The sequence below is a fragment of the Gavialis gangeticus genome, unplaced genomic scaffold (genome assembly GCF_001723915.1).
Source record: "Gavialis gangeticus isolate Ggan-Ray unplaced genomic scaffold, GavGan_comp1, whole genome shotgun sequence".
NCBI lineage: Eukaryota > Metazoa > Chordata > Crocodylia > Gavialidae > Gavialis > Gavialis gangeticus.
The window spans coordinates 6,279,961-6,304,618 of NW_017729000.1; the positions used below are offsets into that span (position 1 = coordinate 6,279,961).

Consider the following 24,658-nt stretch of genomic DNA (forward strand, 5'->3'; position numbering starts at 1 on the left):
TTGTCACTCCCGAACAAGCGGCATGGGGGAGCATTGCATATCAGCTCTGCTCCTCGCCGTGAAGGGCAGCAGAGAAAGGAGTGGGCTGGGGAAGTGCAGGCAACTTGGGCTGCCGGGGAACACAGCAGCTCTCAGCAGCAGGAACCCAGGCTTGCAAAGCTGCGATACAAAGGGAATCACAAATCTGCGATGCATGTCCAGCCACGCTGGTGTCTGAGAGCCGCTTTGGTTTTCTACTTGCACCCTCTGAGGCTGGGAGATTTGTCAGCCCCTGGGATAGGGGACGCTGCCAACTGCTTTGCAGCATGATGTCCATGTGCTCTGCGCAGCAAACCATCCAGCCCAGCCCAGGGCTATGGAAGAGTTCCCACGATGTAACACTAAGGCGATGACTGATCTCGGCCACCCTGGTATCTGCAACCGAGTTTGTCCCCAACGTGCACAGTGTAACCCAGCGTAGATTTAACCTCCTCCAAGCTCTTGACGATTGAGGCAGGTCTGTGCTATCCTTTACAAGGCACTGAGAAATGCAGCGACTCATGTAGGTGGCTTTGAACCAACCCCAGGGATCGTCATGACACACGGGGCCTTGCTCAGCGCACTTTTGCGGTCACATGGCAGCGGAGGCTGTTCAGATGATCCAGGCAGGAGCCTTGAATGACAAAGTGGAGATCGGGGGGTTCCCTGGTGTTCCCAGGCACAGAGATCATCAAAATGGTCCGAACGCTGTTGGGTGCAAGCTCCCCCCAGCGGGACTGTGTGTGGACAAGATCTGCATGCTGGCAGAGGGTTGGGTCTCATGCCTTTGCCGGGGTGGAGCAGACGGAAAAGCACCGTGTTTCTTTCTTAGCTCTTCGTTTGATGTGGAAATCTCTGCATAGCAACGAGGGGTGCACCATGCACCTGGGCGGACCGGACCGGACCGGACCGTGGGCCCGGGTGGCATCGGAGACACAAAGGCTCATGCCTTTCAATCAGCCCCTAGCAGGGGGTGGTCTTGGAGGGGGTGGGGAAGGGAGTGGAAATGCATGGCCTTGTCCTGACACTTCTGGTGCTGACATCACCCATCAGCAGTAACCTCCGCTCTTGTTGACATAAGGAACTAGCCCAACGGGCCGTCTAGACGTGGAGTTGGCTGCCAACGTATCCGCTAATATCTGGAAATGCTCAGGGCTCGGCTTGAAGGCGAACAAGGCAGGGGGGAAGGTCCGAGGAGGAAAATGCCATTTCCCGTGTTAGAAAAGAAAATAGATGGATTTGATTCCACTTGCTGAAGCTGGTTCCCCACTCCCTTCCCCGCCTTCAGGGCTCTCCCGTTGCAGAGCCGTGCTCTGGAGCAGCTGCCCTTGTTAGATGCCAAAGCCACCCCGCACTTCCCAGGGGCACAGGAAGGGCCAAACTCACCTGCTGACTGCGCACCGGTGTCGACTTGCACCGCTTGCAAGTGCCGGGGAGCTTCAAGCCCAGGGGTAGCTTGGGGCTTGGGGGGAGTGGAGGTGAGATAAGAAATAGGAAAACGGTTGAGGAAGAGCAAGAGGAAATGGAGGCAAAAGGAGGAAGAGAGCAGGGGAGAAGATGTGGGGACAGGAAGGGAGGAAGAAGAGAAGGGGGATCTGCAGAGCTGGGACTGGGAGCAGGAGGGAGGAAGTCAGAGCGGTGGGCCCAGGGCTGATGACCCCCTGGCCGAATGCTGGATGCTCCAGCTCTGGAAATCCTTGTTGCAGCCACTTGCGATAAGATGTGCCGCAGCTGAAAAGCCCATTTATTAAAAGGATCCTGGAAGTGAGGGGTATTTCAGTGCAGGGGCCCTTTGGGGCTGCCCGATAACAGGGCCGATGGCAACCAGGGGGATTCGGCACAGGCCAGAACAGGAAAGGAGGTCGGTGCGAGGGGCTGTGTGAGCTGGATCGCTCTCTGGAGAGGAGCTCGGCAGGGCGGCCTCCTGCAAGAGGGAGGGGACGGGAGGCAGAGACGTGCTGGAGCTGTTCGAGTGGTCTCACCGTGTCGGTCCAGGGGGACGGGGCGTGGGGGTGGAAAGCATTGCTGAATGGCAAAGACCAAAGCACACTCGCATCTGCCCCTGGCACACTCGGCTCCCCACTCACCTGCCCCGGCCCCACGTGGGCAGAGGGTCCCGTCAACGGCCCTATCTGAGCTGCGCGGCATTTCAGGCCAGCCAGGGGTGCCTCCCTGCAAGTCAGCCGGGTACCGCTGGGCAACCTCGGGGCACCGGGCAGCTCTTTCCCAGATTGCCTTTGGGAAAGGCGAAGAATTGTAGTTTGAGCGCCAGCGGGGTGCACGGCAGGCTGGTTCGTGGCGAGCGCTGGTGCCGGGCTCTGACCTACGGTCTCTGGACAGCCGTGTCCGGAGGTTCCCTCCAGTGATTTCAGGGGCCATTAAGGGACTTGGAGGAGAGCTGCAGAAGATGAAGGAGCTCCAGACGATGCATCCAAGCTGGAGAAGGGGCTTGCAGCCTGCTCCTCTAAGAGCCATGCCCTGGGAGATCAAGGGTAGGGAAGACGATGGGAAACGCCTCTCCCAAAGCAGACAAGGTGCGAGCGGCTGTGGAACCTGGCTTCCCCCTCTTCCCGTGTCCCATCAATCCCACTCTGTTTATTTTAATATCCTCCTGCCAACTGGCTTGGAAACCCTCTTGAAAAAACAAAGATCACTGGGGCTGAGGCATGCCTTTTTAATTACATTAATTCTTTCTCTGCGGAAGCGTGTGATGCGTGTGCGCGCACACACAGACATGCACATGTGATGATATATGCACTGTTGTAGCCCCCGCCACCACCACCATGCATCAGGGTACATGTGACGCACATCGCTGGTGCATGCCTGCAAGAGCCAGGGCCGCTCAGTCTCCCTGCCTGAGACGGCTCCGGGGAACGTGTGATCTGGGGAGATGGGGCCCTGTTTCCTCAGGAGACGTCTCCCTCGCGCGCCGGGATTTGCCAGAGACATGAACCATCTGTTTGTCAGTCAGCTGACATTTCCTAGCAAAAGCCGGTGCCAAGATCGACTGTCAGGGAGTCGGGTTGTGCTGCGCAGGCACGGGGTGAATTCCCGCGGCGGTGCATTGCCGTGGGAGCTCGGCCGTGCCCGGGGGCGGCGGGGGAGCACGGGAGGCATTGGGGTGGGCTTGGTTAGGAAGAAGGGAGGTGTTCGGCCGCAGCATGTCGCCAGCGGTGCAGTCGAGGGCTCGGAAGGGGACTGCTCCTGCCTGTGAATTCGCCCCGTGGGGGCCAGACTCGCGCAAGGAGCTGTACCGAGAGGGACAGGGGCAAGCCGGGAAACTCCCGCCGGCTGGGGTCAAAGCCAGAGCTCGTGGAGCCAGGCTGGCAGGAGGACGGCTCCGTGCCGGCTGGTCAGCGGCACGACCGTGCCCCGCGCGGCATGGGCAGCTCTGTGCGAGTGCGCTTTGCTGCAGCGTTTGTTCCTTTTCCTGTTGTACTTGCGGCCGGGCGCAGACAGGATACATCTGCAGGAATCCCAGAGCCTCAACCTGCACAGCCCGTACTTTTCGTCCTCCCCCGGCCGCCCCTCCCCTGCCCCCGCCCCTGCCCCCGGCGTTGTTTTCTGGTGGGTCATAACACCGCACAGAAAGGGAGATGGGCCTTTATTTTTGTGGCTGCCTTAGGCCTTCACCTGGGTCTCTGTGAAGCCACCTGCAGGCATCTCGACCGGCACACCTTGCCCTCCCGACGGGGCACCATGCTCCAGCGGCCCAGGCAAGGGACCATCAGCGGGGGGACGACATTTCAGCTCTCGCTGCCTCTTAACTCCTTCCAGCTGGTGAGCTTATGGAGACCGTGGGATGTCGAAGCGCAGCACTTAGCAGGGGGAGCATGGACTGCAAAGCATTGCTGTGATAGCAGGGGCAGTATGCATCACCAAAAACACAAGGCGTGGAGGCCACGAGAGTCCCGGCAGTTCACACAGACCTGATTGCCTCTGAAACTTAGGCTCTTCAAGGCCAGACAATATCCCCCAGCCCTGCCCCATGGGGCACCCACATATGGGAGACGTCCTAATCGGGTGCTGCCCAAGTCCTCTGCCCATATCGCAGGGAGCAGCGTGCATCCCGCTGCTCCCTTCTGTCACACAACGCGAGACTGAGGTTGAAACCGTCCTGAGAGCTGCCGGGTAAAAGCAGGGAGTTGGGCCCCTCAGATCAATGGACGAGAGCTATTGGGACCTGCAAATCACTCAGTCGGTTGCTAATTCGTTACTGTTCAGGTTTGCTTCATTTTTTAGCAGCTGAGTATCCCAGCCCCCAGACCAGACTTGCGTTCTGATCGTCGTCACTTGGAAACTACCGCAGAAAGCGGATGAGTGCACTTGCCTTTCAGCGCTGAAGAACTGGGTTCACACTTTTATGAAAGTCACAGACAAATGGGTGAAGTGATCAAAAAATGCTGGATTTTGTAGGAAATTTAGGAAAATTTCCATTTCCCCCTTAAATGTGTTCAATTTGTTTTTCCTGATTAAAAAAGGAACCAGAAAACCAAAGCATATTTAGTCTTGGAAAGAAACCACATTTGGCAAAAAAAAAAATTCAGTTTGCAAAACCCAAGAACCCTAAAACTGATTTTTTTTTTTTGCTGCATGTTTTCTATTACTGGTTTTCAGATTTTCTTTAAAACATAGGAAAAATTAACCAAAATGATTTTTTTTTGTTTGAAAAAATCCTGTTCCAGTCAACAACAAAAAAAGCACTAGTCCTCCAAAGTGGTGTCATGCAAAAACTCCAGCTCTCAGAACATTTGGCAACCTCGGCCAGGTCCGGGTGGGCTTCACAAGCCCACGGTGGGGCATCAGTGCGAGCGGCAGGCGCTGCTGTGGGCGCCCAGGACTGGAGCGGTGAGGAGCGCTTTCAGTGGGTGCTGAGCAACATTGGCAGCGCTGTGCGGGCAGCCGCGACTGGAAGAGCAGAGGGATTTGGGGCCTGGACTGCGCTGTGTTCTCCAAGTTGTGCAGGGATCTGTCGGGAATATCCAAAGGTGCCGATGGTCTGAACTGAACTGCCTACCTGAGCTCTGATGGTCCTGTAGCGCAGGTATTTTGCCAGAGTCGTACGGGAGAACTGTTGCACACCTGCATGTTTAGACGAGTAGTCCGTTGGCTTGGTGGGAAGACTTTTATGCATGGGCATTGCTTGCAGAACTGCACAAAGGACTCGCCTGCACGGTAGCTGGCTTAGTCTAGTGCGGCTAGGCTGGCACTTGCACGTTCACTGCATTCAGGTGGAAAATATTGAGATGTTCACCCAGACCAGACAAAGAGGGAAACTTCCTAGAGAGTCCATGAGTATGAACCACATCTGACCAGGGCTTTTTGGGCTCTGGGGGTTCATCTTGTACTTGGGCCACAATGCAGTGAGCGCCTCCTATTCTGCGGCAGGGATTGTCCCTAGATGGAGACCCAAGAGTAGCACAAAGTTTGAGCGAGATAGACCTGGCCATTCTGGGAAGCAGCGTCTGGGCAGCATCACCCTGTGCAGCAATAAGAGGAAACACGGATTCGAGTCCAGCCCAGCCCTGTGGCAGAGGACCTGGATTTCTTTTGTTCCCATACCCGTTGTTCTACTTTTTCAGGGATTTCACCAAAAATGCTTTAATTTATTGTCACAACCACGGGCCACATTTTTTTGTCTGACATCCAAAGCGTCTCTCCCTTTCTCTCCCTTAACAAATTGTTGTTTAAGTGATGGCCATGGGGAGAGGGAGCGCTTCACCCCTTCTGTCCGCACCTCTGCTTGTCTCCCGCACTCCCTCCCTCTTCCGCTTCCCTCCACTCTCTGCTCTCTTTCAGCTACACCTTTCCGCATCCTCCTGTGCTCGGGGTGAGCTTGTGCCCATTTCCCACTGACCTCCGGGCTTGCCCAAGCACTGGCCGTCCATTGGCACGCTCTAGGGCAGGTCAGGGGGGAGACACCAGTTTGCAAAGCCTGCTTGCCTGTTCCCCTCTTTGCCTTTTTCTTATCCTTCCTTATCTATCCCTCACTCTTTCTCTTTCTTTTTTGTTCCTCTCCCGAATTTCTTTTGTCTGCAGAAGTATTTGTCAAGGGCTGACGGTGTGCTCAGCTCAGCACGACATAAAAGGCAGACTGTCCCTGCCATGGAAAGCCTAAGGTTGAAGCGGGGCAGAGCAGATGCTGAGAAGTCTGGAGGGAGTGCAAGATGGGGATCGGCTTGCTTAATTGCACCCGATTCCTGTTGTCGAATCCTTGCATACAGGCTCTTGGCAGGGGCGAGCCTGGCAGAGGGCTCTGCCTGGTAGCACGGTGACTGGGGGGCCAGGGTGGAAGCTGGGGGAGGCTTTGTGTGCATAAAGGGCATGCCGGACGAAGGGGCGGAGATGGATGCACAGCATTTGGCCATGACGTCGCCCGGTGCCGTGCCACAATTACGGCAAATCATCTCCTCCCCGAGCCAATCCGGGGAACGTCTGAGCCAGCCTCGATCATCGCGTAGCGCAGGAAGGGGAAGAGGGGGATTGACGGCCGCTGCGTCAGTCCGCGATAGACTAGCGCTGGGCCAGTTTCCATGGGCACAGCCGGTCATATGACTGTGCTCAGAATGACTTCTGGGTGGGAAGGAAATGGAAAACAATTAAAATAAAAAAAGCCCCACAAGGCCATCTGCGCAGAGCGGCGTTGTTTGAGGTCCATTCATCGCGGTGGATGTTTCCCTGCACGTCCCGTGGCCGGCCATGGGGGGCTGGCTCTGTCTGCTCGGGGCTGGGGTGCTTCTCACCTCCGTCTCCAGATCGCGGCTCCGTCCCGCAGGGAGTCTCGTTTCATCAGATGCTCTAATGTTTGGTTCTCTGCCAGACTATGGGCCGCTCAGCTCTGGGATGTTGCTGTCAAACCCAGAAACAAAGCCACCAGTCCAGGAATAAATCCCAGTTGGCTTCCCATCAGCTAAGACCTTAGTTTCATTGCCATTCATAAGAGTCAAAAACCAGGAGACTTTCAAAAGAAATGTTGAGCGGGTTTTTAGCGTCTGCTTGGTCATATTTTCAGGCTTTTCTTTGCAACCAGAAGGGCTAGAATCTTCCCTTTCTCAATTAGCACATTTCCAGGAGCTTGAGTTTAAAGAGAGACACCTAAGTTCATGAGACTGGCCAGGAAGTAAGGGGAGTGGGTGACACTGGCTTGGTGCAAGTCAGTGGTTACTTATCTTGCTGTCTCAGTGACACCTCGAGACGTTTGCCCGTGGTGCAGTCCATTGACGGTGCCAATGTGAAGAATAAATCAATGATCTTGCGTTAATCTGCTTAAAAGCAGATGTGCCCGTGATTTTCTGCAAGGCTGCGGATGTCCTCTCCTGGAATCCGTGCCCCGCGGCCGTGGAGAGGGGCCTGTTTGAATTCCCGGAGGTTCAGCCCCTTCCCAGACAACATCGTCCTTCTTCGAGAGAGTCTACTGAAAACTATTCAGCACGTGTATGCTCAATGACGGCCTTGCGGGGAAAGAATGTCCTAGCCTTCTGCGGTACAAAGGCAGGAGTTTTTAAGCTGGGGATCTGTATGCAGATGGGGTTGCACCCAACTTCGTCCAAGATGACACATCTGGAGAGCCCTCTCCTGGACTCTCAGCTATTAACAAAGGGGGCTCCGAGGTGGAGCTCTGTGCAGGCTAGCCCAAAGCCGGCTCCCAAGGTTTTGTGAGCTCCTGTAGCTCCTTCCTTCAGGACCAATCTGTCCCTGAGGCCGAGCTACCTTTGCTGGGGAGCTGATGCCTTCTAGAGAAGGGAGAGCCTGAGGATTTGTGCTTGCCCCAGTGAGTTAGCAATAAATCAATCCAGGGCAGCAGGACCCTGCTGCTCTTTTACAGCGTCTCTCCTGCCACGGGCTGGCTTTCGATGGCAGACCAAAGCACAGCAAAGCAACTGCATTTCTCTTTCTCTTTCCCTTTTCTCTGCAGATTTGGTGAACAGCTATTCTATGAGCCCACCCACTCTTAGCATCACCGAGGAGGAGCACGTCATAAACGCCAAGGACACACTGGCTGTTACCTGCAGGTAAGAGACAGTGGCTTTGCTCTGGGTGCCCATGCCGGCTCCTGGTGGTCTGCTCTTTGGACTCTGAGCCGTGAAACTTGAGCTTCAGCAGGCCCGGCAATGAGGACTTCCACGTGGCTTGTTATCTCATCCGGTCCTTCACCGGCTCTGAAAGAAAGCATTTTTACCCTCCTCCTCTTCCTAGTGCACGTGACAGCCCTTCTCTTCGTCTAGCATGGCCCTAGTGTCGGTCCTGTGCTCCCTGCCAGTCTAGTTCTGCTTTGCACTGAGCCTGCCTGCTATTTGGTGGTTCTGGGATGTGGAGAGCCCACAAGCAGGAGGCTAAAGCTGTGTCTGTTGGTTGCGATGGAGGTGGTCCTTGGTATTTCCCATAAGCAGATATTTGATGCCTTACGTTGTCCTCGCACACATGGGAGGGAGCTGGTCTCTGGCTGGAAGCGCCTGTGCTGCTGAATCAGGGAATTCGCTTCAAGAGCATGAAGTAGCCCATGGCAGGATTGTGCAGGCAGGTGCCTGGGGAGGTGTGCACTATAATTTCAGCATTATACATGGCACTGAAGCATTTGTGCCAGAGCTGGGTATAAGGCCATGCACTTGTCTTGTCCCAAGCTCACTTAGCGGTATCTAGCTCATCGCTGCTGACTGCCCCCTTCTTGCCTGCAAGTGTCCTGGGCTTCAGGAGCATGTGGAAGGTGCTAAAGGACAGCTGTAGGCACAAGGCTCCATCTCCAGTTCTCTTAGGCGTTTTGGGGCCACGTTCTCCCCCAGACTCATTTGGACCTTGGTGGTGGAGGAAAGAAATAGTTGCATTGGCCTCCGTTTCATTCCCAAGGGGCTTTTAATCACATCCCAGAGATTTCAGTATCTGTGCGGATCCTTTCTCAGCAAAGCAGTGAATGGGCTTGGGAGCAGTGGGAGTGCTGGGAGAGGCTTGCACTGTGCTGCTGGTGCCCGTGCTGGGCACGGCCTCAATGGGAGGCCTTTCTCTGGGGCTCTCCGGCCAACACTGTTCCCCGAGTTAGGAAGACTGCTGCCAGTGGGCATGAGGAGGCCTCCTGCATTGGCAGAGCAGCCTGGACCAACAAACTGCAAGCCCAAGCTGCATGTCCCACATGGGTGCAGTGTGCGTGGCTGACCTGGGCAGCACTGGCTGTCGACAGTGGGGTACATGCATGAGCTGCACGAGCTGTGCCAGCCCCTGCTGCGCTGTTTTGCACTCTGAAAGGATGCTGGCTGGCACCTCCAGTTGCATCTTGGCTTGTAGGCAGTGCTAGGGGTCCTGACACCCTTTAACCCCCTCATGCAGCAAGAGAAGAGCTCTCCTCCCTTCATCTGCATCTGAATAGCTGCCCATGTCAGGTCCGGGAGGCATTCTGTAGGTGGCATGAAAGGCAGGTATTCCTACATGAAAGCAGGGCAGGGAAAGGCCAGACCCATGCGGTGCCTACGAGCCATTGTTGGGCACGGAGGACAAATGAGGGTTAGAGACAGGTGGGCACACACAAACAGTCCCTTGCAGTGAGCACCCCAGGCCTTGCTCTGTGCATATTCCTGCCTGTTTGCTGTGGAGTGCAAAGCCCTTCTCTTAAGCTCCCCACACAGGGACAGGAAATAGCTGTTATGCTAACATTGGATCCTTAGCTATGCCCTCAGTATGCATCCATGTACACGAAAGAAAGCCATGCAGAGCAGAAAAGGGTTTTGTTTGCAGACCAAGCACAACGAGCAAAAGCCTCTCTTTGTATCCTGCAAACACCAGAGGTGCCCATTCGTGCGAGCCATGTCCTGGCAGGGCAAACCAGGAGCAGCTCTGGCCTGCGCTTCCAGGCTTTCAGCGGGATACAGGCCCAGCCAAAGCTCACCGGGGTCCCTGCAAATAGAGCAGGGTGGGGGGTGGTCCCTGTGCCTTAGAGTCGTAGAAAACAAGGGTTGGAGGGACCTCGGGAGGTCACATCTAGTCCAACCCCCTGCTCAAAGCAGGACCAGTCCCACCTACATCATCCCAGCCAGGGCTTTGTCTACCTGGGTCTTAAAAACCTCCAAGGAGGGAGAGTCCGCCACCTCTCTGGGTCACCTGTTCCAGTGCTTCACCACCCTCCTAATGGGAAAATGTTTCCTCATATCTATCTTAAACTTCCCTTGCTGCAACTTGTGACCTTTGTTCCTTGTCCTGTCATCTGCCCCCACTCAGACCAGTCCAGCTTCATCCTCTTTCGACCCCCCAGCAGGGAGTTGAAGGCTGCTATTAAATCCCCTCTGTCTCCTTTTCTCTAGACTAAATAAGCCCAGTTCCCTCAGCCTTCCCTCACCAGTCATGTGCCCCAGCCCCTGAACCATTTTCATTGCCCTCCACTGGACTCTCTCCAACATGTCCACATCCTTTCTGTAGCGGGGGCCCAAAACTGGACACAGGACTCCAGATGTGGCCTCCCCAGTGCTGAACAGAGGGGAAGAATCACTGCCCTCAATCTGCTGGCACCGCTCCTGCCAACGCAGCCCAGGATGCCGTTAGCCTTCTTGGCAACGAGGGCACACTGCTGGCTCCTGTTCAGTTATTGTCCCCTGTCACACCCAGGCCCTTTTCTGCAGAGCTGCTGCCCAGCCAGCCAGTCCTGTAGTAGTGCATGGGATTGTTGTCCTAAGTGCTGGACCTTACACTTGTCCTTGTTGAACCTCAGGAGATTCCTTTTGGCCCAATCCTCCAATTTGTTGAGGTCACTCTGAATCCCAGCCCTACCCTCCAGTGTATCTACTACTCCCCCCCAGCTCAGTGTCATCTGCAGACTTGCTGAGGGTGCGCTCGATGCCATCTTCCAGGTCGTTAATGAAGACATTGAACAAAACCGGCCCCAGGACCGACCCCTGGGGCACTGCACCTGATACCAGCTGTCAACTAGACATCGAGCATTGATTACTACCCTCTGAGCCCGATGTTCCAACCAGTTTTCTAACCATTTTACAGTCCATTCATCTAGCTCGTACTTCCTTATCTCACCTGCAAGAATCATGTGGGAGACCATATCAAAAGCCCTGCTAAAATCAAGGCCCACCGCATCCACCGGTCTCCCTGCATCCACAGAGCGGTCGTCTTGTTGTAGAAGGCAGTCAGGTTGGTCAGGCATGACTTGCCCCCGGTGAATCCATGCCGACTGCTCCTGATCACGCTTTTCTCCTCCAAGTGCTTAGAAATGGATTCCTGGAGGATCTGCTCCAGGATTTTCCAGGGACTAAGTTGAGGCTGACTGGTCTGTAGTTCCCTGGGTCCTCCTTTTTCCCTTTCTTAAATATGGACACTATGTTTGCCCTTTTCCAATCGTCCGGGACCTCTCCTGATTGCCATGAGTTTTCAAAGATGATGGCCGATGGCTCCGCAGTTTCATCAGCCAACTCCCTCAGCACCCTCAGGTGCATCCCATCCAGCCCCATGGACTTGTACACGTCCAGCTTTTCTAAATAGTCCCTAACCTGTTCTTTCACCGCTGTTGGCTGCTCCCCTCCTCCCCAAACTGTGCTGCCCAGTGCAGTAGTCTGGGAGCTGCCCTCGCCTGTGAAGACTGGGGCAAAGAAGGCATATAAAGGACAGGTTTGTGAAGACTATGCTTCCATTAAGCTGTGTTGCCCATTGGGGTCCTTCTGGTGCCCGAGGGATGATTGGCTTGTGGAAGTCCTGGGGGCTGTGGCCCTGCACAGATCCTCCACAGCTGCACAGGTCCCACTGAAGACCGGATTCAGATGCTCCCTCCTCCGTCCTGGCCTCTCGCACCCGTGCTTCTCTAGCATCTTGAGGAGATCATTTTGCTGAGAAGGCAGCTACGGAGTCATCCTCCCCTCCACCGCCCCCAGCCACTCCATCACTTGAATTTGCTTTTCATTCTTACGGGTTCATGCATTTTTAATTAGGCCCAGCTGTCTCCAAGTCTCCCCCCTAGACCACAGACCACCCTGACAGGACACGGCTCGCGTTAATGGGCAAGGAAGGGTTATGGCAGCAAAATACACAAGCATCCAGGCCGCCAAGGGCAGAGGAGGCGAGGGAAGAGTGCCAGGGTGGGGCAGGGGGATGATTTGTGTCTGACGGCTCCTTCTGGGAGTCAAGCTGCACGTGGTCTTTGCTTGTCCTCGTTGTCACCCCACAAACCATGCTCTCTGGCTGCTGTTGGCATCTGCCTCCCGCCCCGTTAGTCCAAGCCTGTTAAACAGCATTTAGGCGGAGAGCTAGGCTCCCTTTCCAAACCCACTGGCTTTTGTTCCCTTGCACAGGCCAGGCTGGGCCCCGTATAAAAATACTCCCTCTCCTTTCCAGAATTACAGATCAGCCCTAGGCACTCGGGCTGACCGTGAGCAGACCAAAACGGCTGAGTCAAAGCATATAACAGCCAAGGGCCAAGAGGGTGATGTCCATGCACACAGTGCATCTTTTATTAGTTTGAGCCCTAAGAAGGAAGGAAGGAATATCGGGATGAATCTCTGTATTCATGCCCTCCGCAGCCCATGCCAGAGGGGAAGCGGAGACTTTGTGCCTTTCCGTCTCATGAATATTGGCGCAGAGCCCACCAGAGCTGCTTGCACAGCAACAGGGAGCCCCGGAGGGAAGAAGTGCACCGGGCGCCACGGTCACCCCGCTGCTTGCCTGCCTAACGCGTCCCCGTTCAGATGTCATGCACTCAGGTGCACCCGGTCAGCGTGGCTGGCCTTGACGCTCAGGAAAGGGCAGAGAGCGTTGCGGTTCACCGCGGGGCGATGAGCTCACGTTGCTGCTTAAGGGCTGCCTGTGGCTGCCCAAATATTCCACTGGCAGAAAGAAAGTTTGTCCCTGGCCCCCTCCCAGCTCAGGGTGACAAGGAAGCAAGCAGCTATTGTGGAGCTGTAGGAACAGAAGGGCACAGCCATGCCCCCGTGGCAGCTCTCAGGGAGCACAGGGAAGAGACAGGACTGCGCGCTTGCATGGCAGATGCAGCTAACCCTGCTCGGCTCCTCTAAGTCCCCCCCCAAGTTAGACGGTCTCCTTCCATGAGATCGGCTCGCAAGCCCACTGAAGCTTTTGCCCCGTCTGTCTGTGCGTGGGGAGGTGGAGAGCGCTGGGCCAGGAAGAAGAGAGCTGTCAGTGGCCTGTCTCCCTTGAAGAGCATCCTTTTGGAGAAGACTTGGGCTATTCATGTATGCAGCTGTAGAGAAGTCTGTGCGGCATCTGTTCCTAGCTGGCACCAGCACTGCCTGTCTCCTACCTCTCAGCAGAGAGGAGCAGTCACAAGAGCTGGCAGATGGGCCCCGGCTGGAGCAGCATAATGAAGAAGAGCGTTTAGACAGGGAGTGCTGCCGGGGAAGGGCAGGAGGGAGGGAGCTGTCCAGAAACTGCTCCCCGGGCCTCTTCCAAAGCACAGCGGTCCAAACACAAACACAGAGGTGAATCGAAACGAGCCTGACCCGACGTCACTCCCACCTCGGTCTGCCCCCACATGCATGTGCCCACACATTACGCCTCTCCCCAGCTCCGAATTCAATCCAGTGTCACGTGATGCAGGAATGCATGCCTTTAGCACTACCCAGGACCGGTCAGCAGGTCTGTTTGTATTGGCCCTTCTTGGGTACATGTGTATATACTCATCACTCAACCGCTGCTAGCCTTGATGCTTAATAAAACAGTGGGTTTGAGAAGGGATGAAAATCCCATTTGGTAAACAAACAGCGGAAACTCTGGAGACTCCCAGCATTATTCTGCTCCGTATGCAGCACCAGGAATGCCTGAACAAATGCGAGAGGCTTTGAGGCCCTGTAATGTAGTCTGGGCCTTAAAACCTTGAGATATTGTTAATAAGCACAGCCATCCTGCTACCGATCCTGTTGCCCTGGGCTTTTGAGGAACAGGATCTGCAGAGGGAGCATGAGCAGACTCGCTGGGAAGAGGGGTCCGAGTCTGGTCAGGGGAAGAGAGTTTTTCATTTGTTTCTGGTTTCAACTTAAAAAGCCAAATGCATGTTTTAAAACATAGCACTCCTGCATAACTAAGAGACGGGATTGAATCTAACCCGGAGTCACCAACTCTGGCACGTTGCATCCTAGTGAAACTACGTTCGTGCCCCATCCAAGACTGAAAGCACCTTGTTCTCAGTGTAAAAACAGCCCCTCCTCACTCCCTATTCAGTCACGTTGGCTCACGTGAGCCACAAGCAGACATTTTCGGTGTTAGCTTGCTAGGGCTGAGCAAGGCATGGTTTCCATCCCGTCTCAGGCACCAGCAGGATTCTTGAGGCCGACACTCAGAGCCCGGGCATTTACACCTGTGCAGCACCACTGAAGGAAAGAGGGCTGCTCAGGCATCACTGGAGGCACAATTCAGTCTGTAGCTGACGATACATGAGCAGTAAAGGGCCTGGGATGACTGGACAAGGGCAGCAGCTGGAATATCCATCACATGAGCTCCACGTCCTGCCCCCATTCATCCTCCCACGCCCCAGGCAAAGGTTCCCAGAAGCGGGCAGCTGTAAGTGCTTCAGAGCAAACCCATCACATCCCATAGGAGACGGCTCAGCCAACGTGTTGGATCTGCACGTCCCTTGGCTGCACTCTCTTCCCGGCCAGCACCCCCCACTGTGGAAGCTGCACCAGCTCCTTCTTGATGTGCCTCCTGCTTCCTGCGCTGCACAGGCGAGGCAGCGTAGCCCTCGCTTGGCTTATACTCGAGAGGGACTCTGGACCGGAGTCGACAAAGCGTCTTTGTAAGCAAACAGGCCTCCTCATTCTTGAGTCCCATCAGTGGAGAAGGCAACCCGCTCCTGAGTCCTATCACGACCAGGCTGCACTGCTGCGGAAAGCAGGGGGATGTAGGAGTTGCTGGATGGACCAGCCCTGAGGTCCACCCAACTCCGTGTCCTATCTCCAGCTATACCTGGCGTCGATTGATTCGGATGACGGTTTAACAGTCCTGCAGGAGCAGATGTAAGGTCATTTCCTCCTCCCCGTTAAGCCTCTCCTAGATAGAGATTGCCTTATGCCCTGAGCATCTCTTCCAAACCTGTGGTTTGCATTAACCATTACAAACCCTGACAACGGATGATAGCATCAGATAAAATAGCTTGTCATCTATGAAAGCGTATGCCTCTTTGAACTGGTTAATCTCTCACCGTGCCCTGCTTAATGCTGGTCCACATCTCGGCAGGGCTGGGACCTCTGTGAAGGCTGGAGCAGGTGAGAGAGGGCAATTATATCAGTCCCCAGGGGCTTCTGTAGCTAATTAAAGGCCCTGTCTGGGAGGGAGCTCCATCCAGCCACCCCTGCAAGGCAGGGTCTGTGCAGGAAGGAAAATCCTTTGCTGAAGACAAACACAGAGAGGAAAGCATGGCATCATCTCCAGCACTGCACACAGGAATCCCATCCCGTACAATCTCAGGTGCTCTTTCATTGTGCCCTATTGTCTCATTTCCTCTTCACTATCCTCTCCCAGTGCCAGCTAAACTGGCCCCAGTTCTACGTTTCAGGGATTTATTTGGTAGCCGTGTTGGTCTGAGACCAAAAGAAATGCAAAACTCTCAAACTCTTGGTTCAGAGATGATACCTTTTATTAGACCAACTAAGAATTTGCAAAAACATATATATTTTTCTGCAAGCTTTTGGGCACACACGCTTCAAGCACTTGCTGTCCTGGCAACCCACCTAATGGCTTGTACCAGCAAAGTGTGCCTTTACCAGGACAGCTGCAACCAGTTTGCCCAGTGAAAGAGGCTCTCCCAGCACAAGGACTTCCAGCCCAACCACTCCAGCTAGAGGCATGGGGCTTTGGGGGTTAGCTATGCTTGCCAAAGCGTCTGAAAGTGCAGACGAGGCATTTTTGCGGAAGGGGCTCCAAGTTTGCTGCGAGAAACCTTCTGCGAAGAATCCATCAGCGCTGCGTTTTCAGTAAGTGTGTCCAGCTGTCGGAGTGCATGTGAGCACGTGTTTGCACAGATGCGTGTCTGCCTGGAAACCCCAGGCTCCGTTCATCGGGGGCACACGTGTGCTTTATGCCGTGAGTTTTCCTGGACATCCCTGGAAGGCGGCAGGCCAGCCCTGGGGGCTTCCTCAAGGCTGACCATCCTTTCTAGCCAGGGGGAAGGTTGAGCTGGGTGAGAGCTGGCCCGCAGGGAGCACGCTTGCACCTGAACAGCCTTGCTGGAGCACTTGCCTGGAAGGCGACTGGCTGCCAATATGAGAGGAGTGAATAGGCCCGGCAGCTGGATTCAAGGAAGTTCAATGAGTTTCTAGCTTCCCCTTGGTTTCCCTCTCCCTGACTTCATCTCTGTCCCTGCTTCCTTTCTGCTGTTTTCTTCCCAGTCAGTTCCTCTCCCCTTTCCGTCCTCCTACCTACTCCATGTTTCACACCCGAGCCTGAATCACCAGCCATGAGCCAGAGGCAGAGTGTGTCATGTCTATATGCTTTCTTTACTGCTGAAAACTCTTCTGAGTAACAGGGAGGGAGATCATGCATAAGCAGATCCTTTCCCTCTGCATCCTGCTCTGGAGTCAGTATGAGCAGCATGAAGTCATGGGCCCCGGAGGAGATGATGAGACGCCCGTTGTGTTACGGGAGCTAGGCAGGGGGCAACACCCATCGTTTCGTGCGAGCTGGAGCAGACCAGTCGCACACGGAGTCAGGGCGCTCGGGAAAGGGGACTCCATGGATGAAGCGTACTGGTGTCTTGCAGGAAAGGAGGCATCTCTCTCTTTCTCTTTGTCACCGGCTGGGCTGATGGAGCCATGGGTTTTCATCATCACGCTGCACCCCTTTCTGCCCACAGGCCATGCCGCTTCTCCTCTGGGCACCACCCACGCAGCGGCATTCACCTGGGCACCTACAGACTTGGGCAGAGCTGGGCTGGGCACACCTGGTCTCGGGGAGTATCTGGTTCCCCCTTCCCCTGGTCAGTCCCAGGAAGAAGCAAGGTCTGATATGAAGGGCGGGGAGCCAGACGCTTGTGCAGAGAGAGGACAGGCTAAGCGTGGATTAGTCGTGTCAGTCCTTGGGCCTGGCTAACTCTTCCTTTGTTTCTGTGAAGAGGGCAGCACCCCCTGGAGTGGTCGTGGCCTGGGGGCCGGGCAGATCCTGTCCAGAGCGAAAAGGAGAGCGAGTCAGCCGTGCTGGTGAGCATCAGCGGCAGCCGGACTGTCCGGCAGGACGACTGCGAGGGCACTGACACAAAGCCCTACTGCAAGATCTTGGTGCTGACGGAGACCCAGGCTAATGACACAGGCTACTACTGCTGCTACTACAAGTACATCAAAGCCAAAATTGAGGGCACCACAGCAGTCAGCACCTACGTGTTTGTGAGAGGTAAGAGGCCAGGGCTTATGGGCAATGGCAGAGGGAGGGCTAGGGGAGCCGGGCCACACTAAACCCTTCAGGGAGTACACCGAGGAGAAGCAGCTGAGCGGTCAGAGTCGGTCCTGGCAGGAAGGGACCATCCCCTCTCTAAAAGGAGACTGATAAACACGTAGCTGATGCTGGGACCAGCCTGGCCTCCATGCACACTTCTGTCCCATCATTTCCCCTGTCGCTCCAGCCCTCCCGTTGGCTGAGACCCGTGTCTCTTCAGTGTGGCCTGGCAGCACGGCACACCTAGCACCGAGAGCGCAGTAAAACTGTGTTGCTCTGGGCATAAATCTGAGGAAGGGGCAACATCCTTGTAGCTGAGATAGGCTTGCAGTGCTGGGACCTGCTTGGCCCCAGGAGCTTCTGAGCGAGTGGGAAGTTTCCCTAGGACAGGTGTTAAGAAAGGCCTGTTTTGGGGGAAAAGTGACCGTGGGCTGGCGGGGTCCCTGGGGGATAGGGACCCCTTGCTTTTGTCTAGTTCCATTGGAGCTGCATCGACCCCTGGGCACGAAGGACCCCAAGAAGCGGACAGCCCCCAAGAGACTGGAGATGCCAGCGTGACTGAGCAGGGGGCATGGACCGAATGGAAGAAGCGTTACAAAGTGCAGCCTTGCCCTCAGGCAGTGACACGTCTTCCAGAGCTGAGCTCGCCGCTCATATCCTGAAAGTCTCCTCCATAAACATGCCCGTCCTCTTGTCTGCAGAAAGGCGGCTGGAATCCGGAGGGCAGAGGGCTGTCCCCCCATGCTGAGAGCGAATCAATATCCGTCCCCTTCTGCAGGGGCGCTGGAGCTCTGCTCTGCCGGGGATTCAATTACAGCCGTGCCGGGGGGGGGTTGTTCCCATCCGTCTGGAATGCAGGAATTTTCAGCTCCGCGGTGTCCCCCGGGCAGAGCGCCGGCCCTTCGAGGAGCTCAGTCTGCACAAAAGCGAAGGGCTGCCAGGCTCTGCAAAGAGCAGCCCCGGTGCAGGACTGAGCGCTGTGATGCTCCGTGCAGTGCTGGACCCGTAGGCGGCAGGGGACAGGGCAGAGTGCAGGCAGGCTCCGACGGACCCGGCTGGACGTGGCCGTGCCCATCAGCCCCGACTTGCAGAACCTTGTCCAGTTATATCAGCCTTCTTCTGTGGTGCCTGGGCCTCACCGGGCTGGAGACTCGCTGCTAGGCCAGGCAGAAATTAGGAGGCGAGTTTCTGTAAGAGTGACTGTCCCCCAGGTACGAACTTGTGTCTCTTATTAGATGCAACTGTGTGACCCGAGTCAAGCCCCAAGGTCTGCAGAGGTGAAGAGCTGCTGCATTAACTCGCTGCACTCACTGACGTTCCCCCCATTCTGCTCACGCCAAAGCTAAAAGCTCATGCTGTGAAGATGGATCATCTGCCCTCTGGAAGGAGTGGGTCGTTATTTGCTCCTTTTCTAGTCTGTGTTATCACTGTGAGATGGGAAGGTTGTGATCTATAAGACAACGTTTTTGGCAGGGCCAGGGTAGCACCAGAAATGCACACGCAGGATTGCTTCTGCCGCTGCAATGACTGCAATGGAAAAGCAGCTCAGTCTGGGCCGCCGGTGGGGAGGCATCAGGGTCTCAGGGGCTGAGGCGCCAGCCCAAGATGCAAGAGATCTAGGATCAGCTCTGGTCCCTGTCATGGATTCCCTCAGGCAAGCTGCTTAACCTTTCTGCAACTTGGCTCCCGCCCTGTTAAAGGAGATAAGCCTTCTCTGTGTCAGGTGTGTTGCAAAGATGCATCCATAAGTGCCAGAGGCTGCTCCAATGCTGTGATATCAGGGTTTGTGTAAGTACCTAAGTAGATGGCCAGTTAAGTGTCTCTCTGACCACTGAAGCTCCGCGAACAACCAGTGAAAAGAAACAGAAGTATGTTTAAATGGAGAAGCAAATCTGCAGACCTCAGCCGCTAAAAGCAAACACAGAGTTTCTCCATCCAAATCACTCTTAAAAAAGAGCCAAACAACAGGCTGCCTGTAGAAGCCCCTGTTCCGGGTGTCCAGGCAGAAGGAACCTTTGCAGCAAGAGGGCGACTGAAGCAATGACCGTCCTAGTCGACAACTTGAATCAGTTAGAGGAGTGGAGGGTAGGATTAGTTGGCAATGGTTGACCTTTGCCTTATGTACCTGATGGTGCAAGAGGTGGACTGGACTAGATCCCAAAGTCTGACCCATTGGGTCCTGACTCGCTGCCAAGGGCATCTTCGTCTTGGATGGCAAGTGGCTGCACCATCTAAGAGGGATAAAGTATCAGATCATCCCAGATGCATGCACCAGCTGCTGGCAGGCATTCACTGCGTAGTGGCCACAGAATTTCACCTAGTCCTCCCTGCGCTGGGCCCAGGTCTTGTTTCAGCTCCATCACCTCCCCATGTAAGAAATATTTCCAGTGTCCACATGGACAGATTTCGCAGGAGAAGCCAGCTGAGGACAGATATGATGTGGGCATTTCGAAGCTCATTGCGTTTGCTTTGGTGTGAGTTATGGGCGTTAGCTATGGGTCCATGCTTGGATTCTGCCCCCGGGGAAGGAGCACTCGTGGGCAATGGGGTGCTGCTATTTCAGAGCAAATCTTCCTCCGTTACCAAACTGAAAACAACAGCCAGCAGCAGAAAGGACTCGGCAGGAATTTCCATCCCAAAAATTCATCATCATCTCATCTCCTTGTCTGGTTTGAGGCCTTTCATAAAACTATCAGTGGCTGTTCTTCAAGCGTACCTTGGAGGACCTGTTATATACAGCCACGGGGATTAAGTAACCCTTTGACTGAAACAATCAAGTAGTTGATGAGTAAAAGAAATCACGGCAAAAGCCTTGTATGGATGAAAGCAACAGAAGAGCCTGTGTTTGGCACCTCTTCGGCATTTGCAGCAAACCTCCCTTGCGGCCCCAGCCAGGGGGGTCTCAGTATTGACCTGACAGGGGCAATCTCCCAGGGATGAGAAGGTTGCTTGTTTTCTAGGGCTGTTCAGTTCCTGGCATTGCAGCTGGAATTAAAACTGGGGCCTAAAAGCATAAGCCTCTCCTGCAGCAGTTCCCACTTTTTTTCCAGGGCAGTCCCGTTCCCAGGCAGTCCATGACTGGGTTTCCAAGCCAATCCCAATCACTGTAATTGAATTACATGAGGCTTTGCAACCTCATTCGTTAAGTCCTTCGACCGTATTGGGGGTCATGACCTCTTATTTGGGAACCACTGCTGTATTGCTTGCACTAAAAACCTGTGGCGGGCTTCTGCGCTCAGAAGTGGGAAGGACTCTGCGGCTAACATGGGGCTACAGGGAGCAGGGGATGGATCACGCTGATCCTCTTTTGGCGGAGGCTGCCTGAAAGGAGGCTACTGGTGGTGCTGTGACGTGGCTCCGTGGCCATGAAAAGCATCAAGAGCTCTTTTCCTATGCAGTGCAATGGTCGTCATTGAAAAGTCGCCATTTGCCCTCACTTTCATTTCCCAGTCCTGATGTGGATGGAAGGGAGAGTGAATAAGGCGGCAGAGGTCCTGCCGGGAAACCCTGCCCGTTCACATAGCGCGGCCCTTCCCTGGGCCAGGGGCCATCTCGTTGTGAGCCTGGCACCACAGTGTCCTGGTCCATGATGGGCTTCCTGAGGGCAGCCACTCATGGGAGGCCTCAGCTAGACTTGGAGAGGAAAGGGGCTGCATCTCGTTCCCGGTCTCCTGCATCACCCAGTTATCCCGTCCCACCGTGCTGAAGGCAGTGAGAGGTGCTGCATCACAGAGCTGTGCTGATAGCAAACATCGTCCAGGCCACAGAACTGGATGGTCCATGCGCTGGTGTTGGTGATTGGCGGAGGCCCTAAGATGTGGGCCCTCGTCTTGCTTGATCAGGGCAGTATGCTGAGCGGTCTGGGGGGGACAGTCCCCCCTGGGGCGTCTGTTTGCTGGATGTTTCCTTTGAGGCCCGCCACGGTTTCTTGGAGGGCTCGGAAGGGCTTAGCCTAAGACACGGCATTTTACCGAGACAGCTTCAAAGATTAATTCTGGTGTTTCCGCTCTTCCTGTCAATATTTGTGCTTGTGAGAGTCCAGCGGAGGTGGGGTGAAAGCCCTGGATATCTCAGCTCATCTGTTTATCTCATGGCCGGGATCTCCGCAGGATGACATCTGCATACCGTTGGGCCATGCATCACTTCCTCCTCGGGTGGGAAGGTCGTGCTGGCTGCCTTCTCTCGTGGCGTGCACGTCCGTGCTGGCTCTGCCTGGTGTCACAGGGCTAGCAAGGTGTCATGAGAAGCGGTGTCGTGCAAATAAGAAGAGCCTCTTTTGCAAAGTCCTGGAGCAGTGCCTGCGACCCGAAGCCCCAGAATATTGTCTTGTTTTTACATGAAGGGTTTTGGTGGCTAAATCACTGCCGAAATTTGACCATTGTTCTAAAAAAAATAGCACTTGGCTGAGTTGGGGAAGTGGTCCAAGGGGATGCACCCAGTGCAGACAGCACTGAGGATATGAGTGGAGGGCAGGGGCTCCCATAAGGGAAGGCTGAAGGTCCTAGCAGGAGACGAAGGGCAGACCAGGCTCCCAATGGGTCCCTGCTTTCTTTCCAGCCAGCACACTCCCTGGGAATATAAGTAATATATTCACTTACTCCCTGGGTGTGTCCAAGGTTGACAGGTGGTCTTTTAAACTTCCCAGCCCCCGAATGCCCAGGTGGCCCTCCTGGTCCCCCTCGTGCTGGGGTGACCCTTGCCAGCAAGTCACCCATTTTTATTTCCCCCCCTTCCCCACTCTTTCTGCCCCTTCCCTTACTTTTTTCTCAGATTTCGAGCAACCCTTTATCAACAGACCGGAAACGCTCCTCATCAACAAGAAAGAGACCACCCGAGTGCCCTGCTTGGTGTCTATCCCAGACCTCAACGTCACGCTGCACTTGGTAGGAGACCTGCCTGTCCCCCATGAACCCTCTCTGCTTTTATTGTGTGTTTTAATGGGCTGAGAAGAAATGGAGTAGACACTGCCAGGGCTGGGAAATGCACGGGGAGATTTTCCATGGAAAGTGCAAGCCACTGGCTTCCTCATTCAGTGCTGGCTGGAGCGGTGCTGACCAGGCCCTTTGAGCCGACTGTGAAGCCTGGCCCGCAGGTTTCCTGCTGGATCGCTCTGGCCCACTGAAGCTGTAAAATCTTTGTTTAATGCTGTTTCCCACTCACATCTATCCCTGTGGTCACTGCTGCAGTGAGCGTCGAGATCTTCAAACGCACTGGGTGGCCAGCGTCCCCGAGAGACCAGGGGCTCCTCATTCAAAACAACTCTATTCTCAGCCTGCTTTGTGGCTAGGCACAATGGCATGACATCCTTCCAGGATGAGCCATGTTATTGTGCAAAGGTCTCCTGGGATCCTCTGGGGGCCGGGGGCCTTCCCCTTGCCCAGGCAGGCCCCCACACAAGGTCAGCACTCATGCCTTTGGGGCTTCTGCTTGGGACGGCAGTGGCAGCTTCCTCCGCTACCACTATCCTTTCCCATTCCTGGAAGACTCAGTCCCATCCCACTGTGTGTGCAGGATCCACGATCTGTCCTGGTGACTTGCTGGGCTGTTGGGGCTCCTAGATGACAAGGACTTGGAGGCAGGAGGAGGGCAGGGGTCCAGCGTGGTGTATTGCTGCATGTTTCCCGCTCCCCCAAGAAACGCTGGCAGGACGTGTTAGTTCACGTGAAAGACAAGGAGAAGCAGGGGGTGGGAGTGGAGAAAGATGCCACTCTGCTTTCGGCAGATGTTGCAAACGGTTGCTTTCTTTCCAGCCATTCTCAGACCTCTACCCCGATGGGAAGAGCATTCTCTGGGACAACAAGAAGGGGATGCTGGTCCCCACTCGCCAGATCAAGGACTCCTGGTTCATTCAGTGTGAAACCACCATTGACAAGAAGCCTTTCAAGTCCAATTTCTTCATTGTCCACATCACAGGTAGGCTGGTATCTGGCGCCCTTTGCCCTGCTGTGCTGAATTCCTCAATGTGCCTGTGGAGACGCGGTATTTCCTTCACTCAGGAATGGCTTCTCTTCTCACCTGTGTTTTGTCAGGGAATGAATTGTACGACATCCAGTTGTTTCCCAAGAAGGCCATGGAGCTGCTTGTGGGGGAGAAACTGGTCCTGAACTGCACTGTGTGGGCTGAGTTCAACTCCGGAGTGCACTTCCAGTGGGATTATCCTGGGAAGCAGGTACCTGAAACACCCTCCTGCCGCCCCCAGCTGCTGCCCATACATTCAGTCTCCAGACTGGTGCTTCGCTCATGCTGGTGCTGTTTTCAGGCCAGGAAGTGATGGCTACTGGGGCACGTGGTGTCCAGGGTTAACTTCCATCCTGTTTTCCTCTTTTTCTCTGCCAGCAGGGAGGGGGGTGCCAGGCAGTGAGCTCCCACCCCGTGGCTGATGGTGAGGCTCAGATCCCAGCTGTGGCCACCCTGCCTGGCTGAGGCCTGAGCATCCCATTTAGATCATGCGACTAGGCTGCTTCCCACCGAGTGTCCCTCTTTGCCATTATGCAGCAAGAGCCCACGGAGGAGGGAATTTTTGTTCCCTCCACTCCCGGGAAAGTCAAGCCATCTTTTTCTGCCTCTCTCTGGCAGCCTGCAGGTCAAGTGCCAGTTTTGTTTCCACAGGTGCAAAACCACTGCAAACATCCTTGACTTGAGTAGGGTTATTTGAGCTTTTCAGGGCTGCAACTTCCAGCCGAGTGCCTGCGTCTGTCAAGGGCAGCAGAAGTGGCTGCTTCTCTCAGCTGTTCCCGTCACAGCGGCCTTGCTGTGCTCCTCTTTACCTTGCATTTTACCAGGGCTATTGTATGCCATTGGCTTTGTTGTACATCCACTTCAGCATTTTAGTGAGGTTAAATTTGGGAGGTGGCAGGGCGGGGAACCTGTGACCTCCTTCCTTGTTGAGACGCCCTCCCATTCTGGTAGCTCCTGTCTAGCTCCTGGTAAGATTAAAATACAGCGGGCAGGTGCTGGGGTAGAACAGCCACGGGCCAGACTTTGTCCTGTAAAACAGTACTCAATGGTAACATCGCTGGTGAACTTCCGAAAGGTAAAAACACGGCAGGGTTCCTGGTCTAGTGGTACCTGGACCACAGGCTGATTCACCGCAGGCCTGGCACGATCCCAGACCTGTAGGATTGGCTCGCTGCCAGGCTGAGCGGGTCCCAAAGGATGGAAGAAGATAATGGAGCTGCCCATCTTTCAAACAGTGGCTCGGGGAGAAGCAACTGGGGAAGGCCCTGAGCCCTCCAAGCTATGAGACTCCTCCTGTGGAAACCCATCCAAACTGCTCCCATCT

The 24,658-nt window shown here is 55.0% G+C and overlaps 1 protein-coding gene across 1 annotated transcript in view; it reads left to right on the forward strand.

Annotated features, from left to right (window-relative positions):
- The first annotated feature begins 7,461 nt into the window (after positions 1-7,461).
- FLT4 (fms related tyrosine kinase 4) overlaps positions 7,462-24,658 on the forward strand; it is a 57,848-nt gene continuing 40,651 nt past the window's right edge. Inside the window, exons 1-6 of the mRNA XM_019505965.1 lie at positions 7,462-7,501; positions 7,934-8,030; positions 17,060-17,334; positions 22,147-22,259; positions 23,127-23,289; positions 23,406-23,545. Of these exons, the coding sequence (XP_019361510.1) occupies positions 7,462-7,501; positions 7,934-8,030; positions 17,060-17,334; positions 22,147-22,259; positions 23,127-23,289; positions 23,406-23,545 (828 nt within the window). The remainder of the gene's footprint in view (positions 7,502-7,933; positions 8,031-17,059; positions 17,335-22,146; positions 22,260-23,126; positions 23,290-23,405; positions 23,546-24,658) is intronic.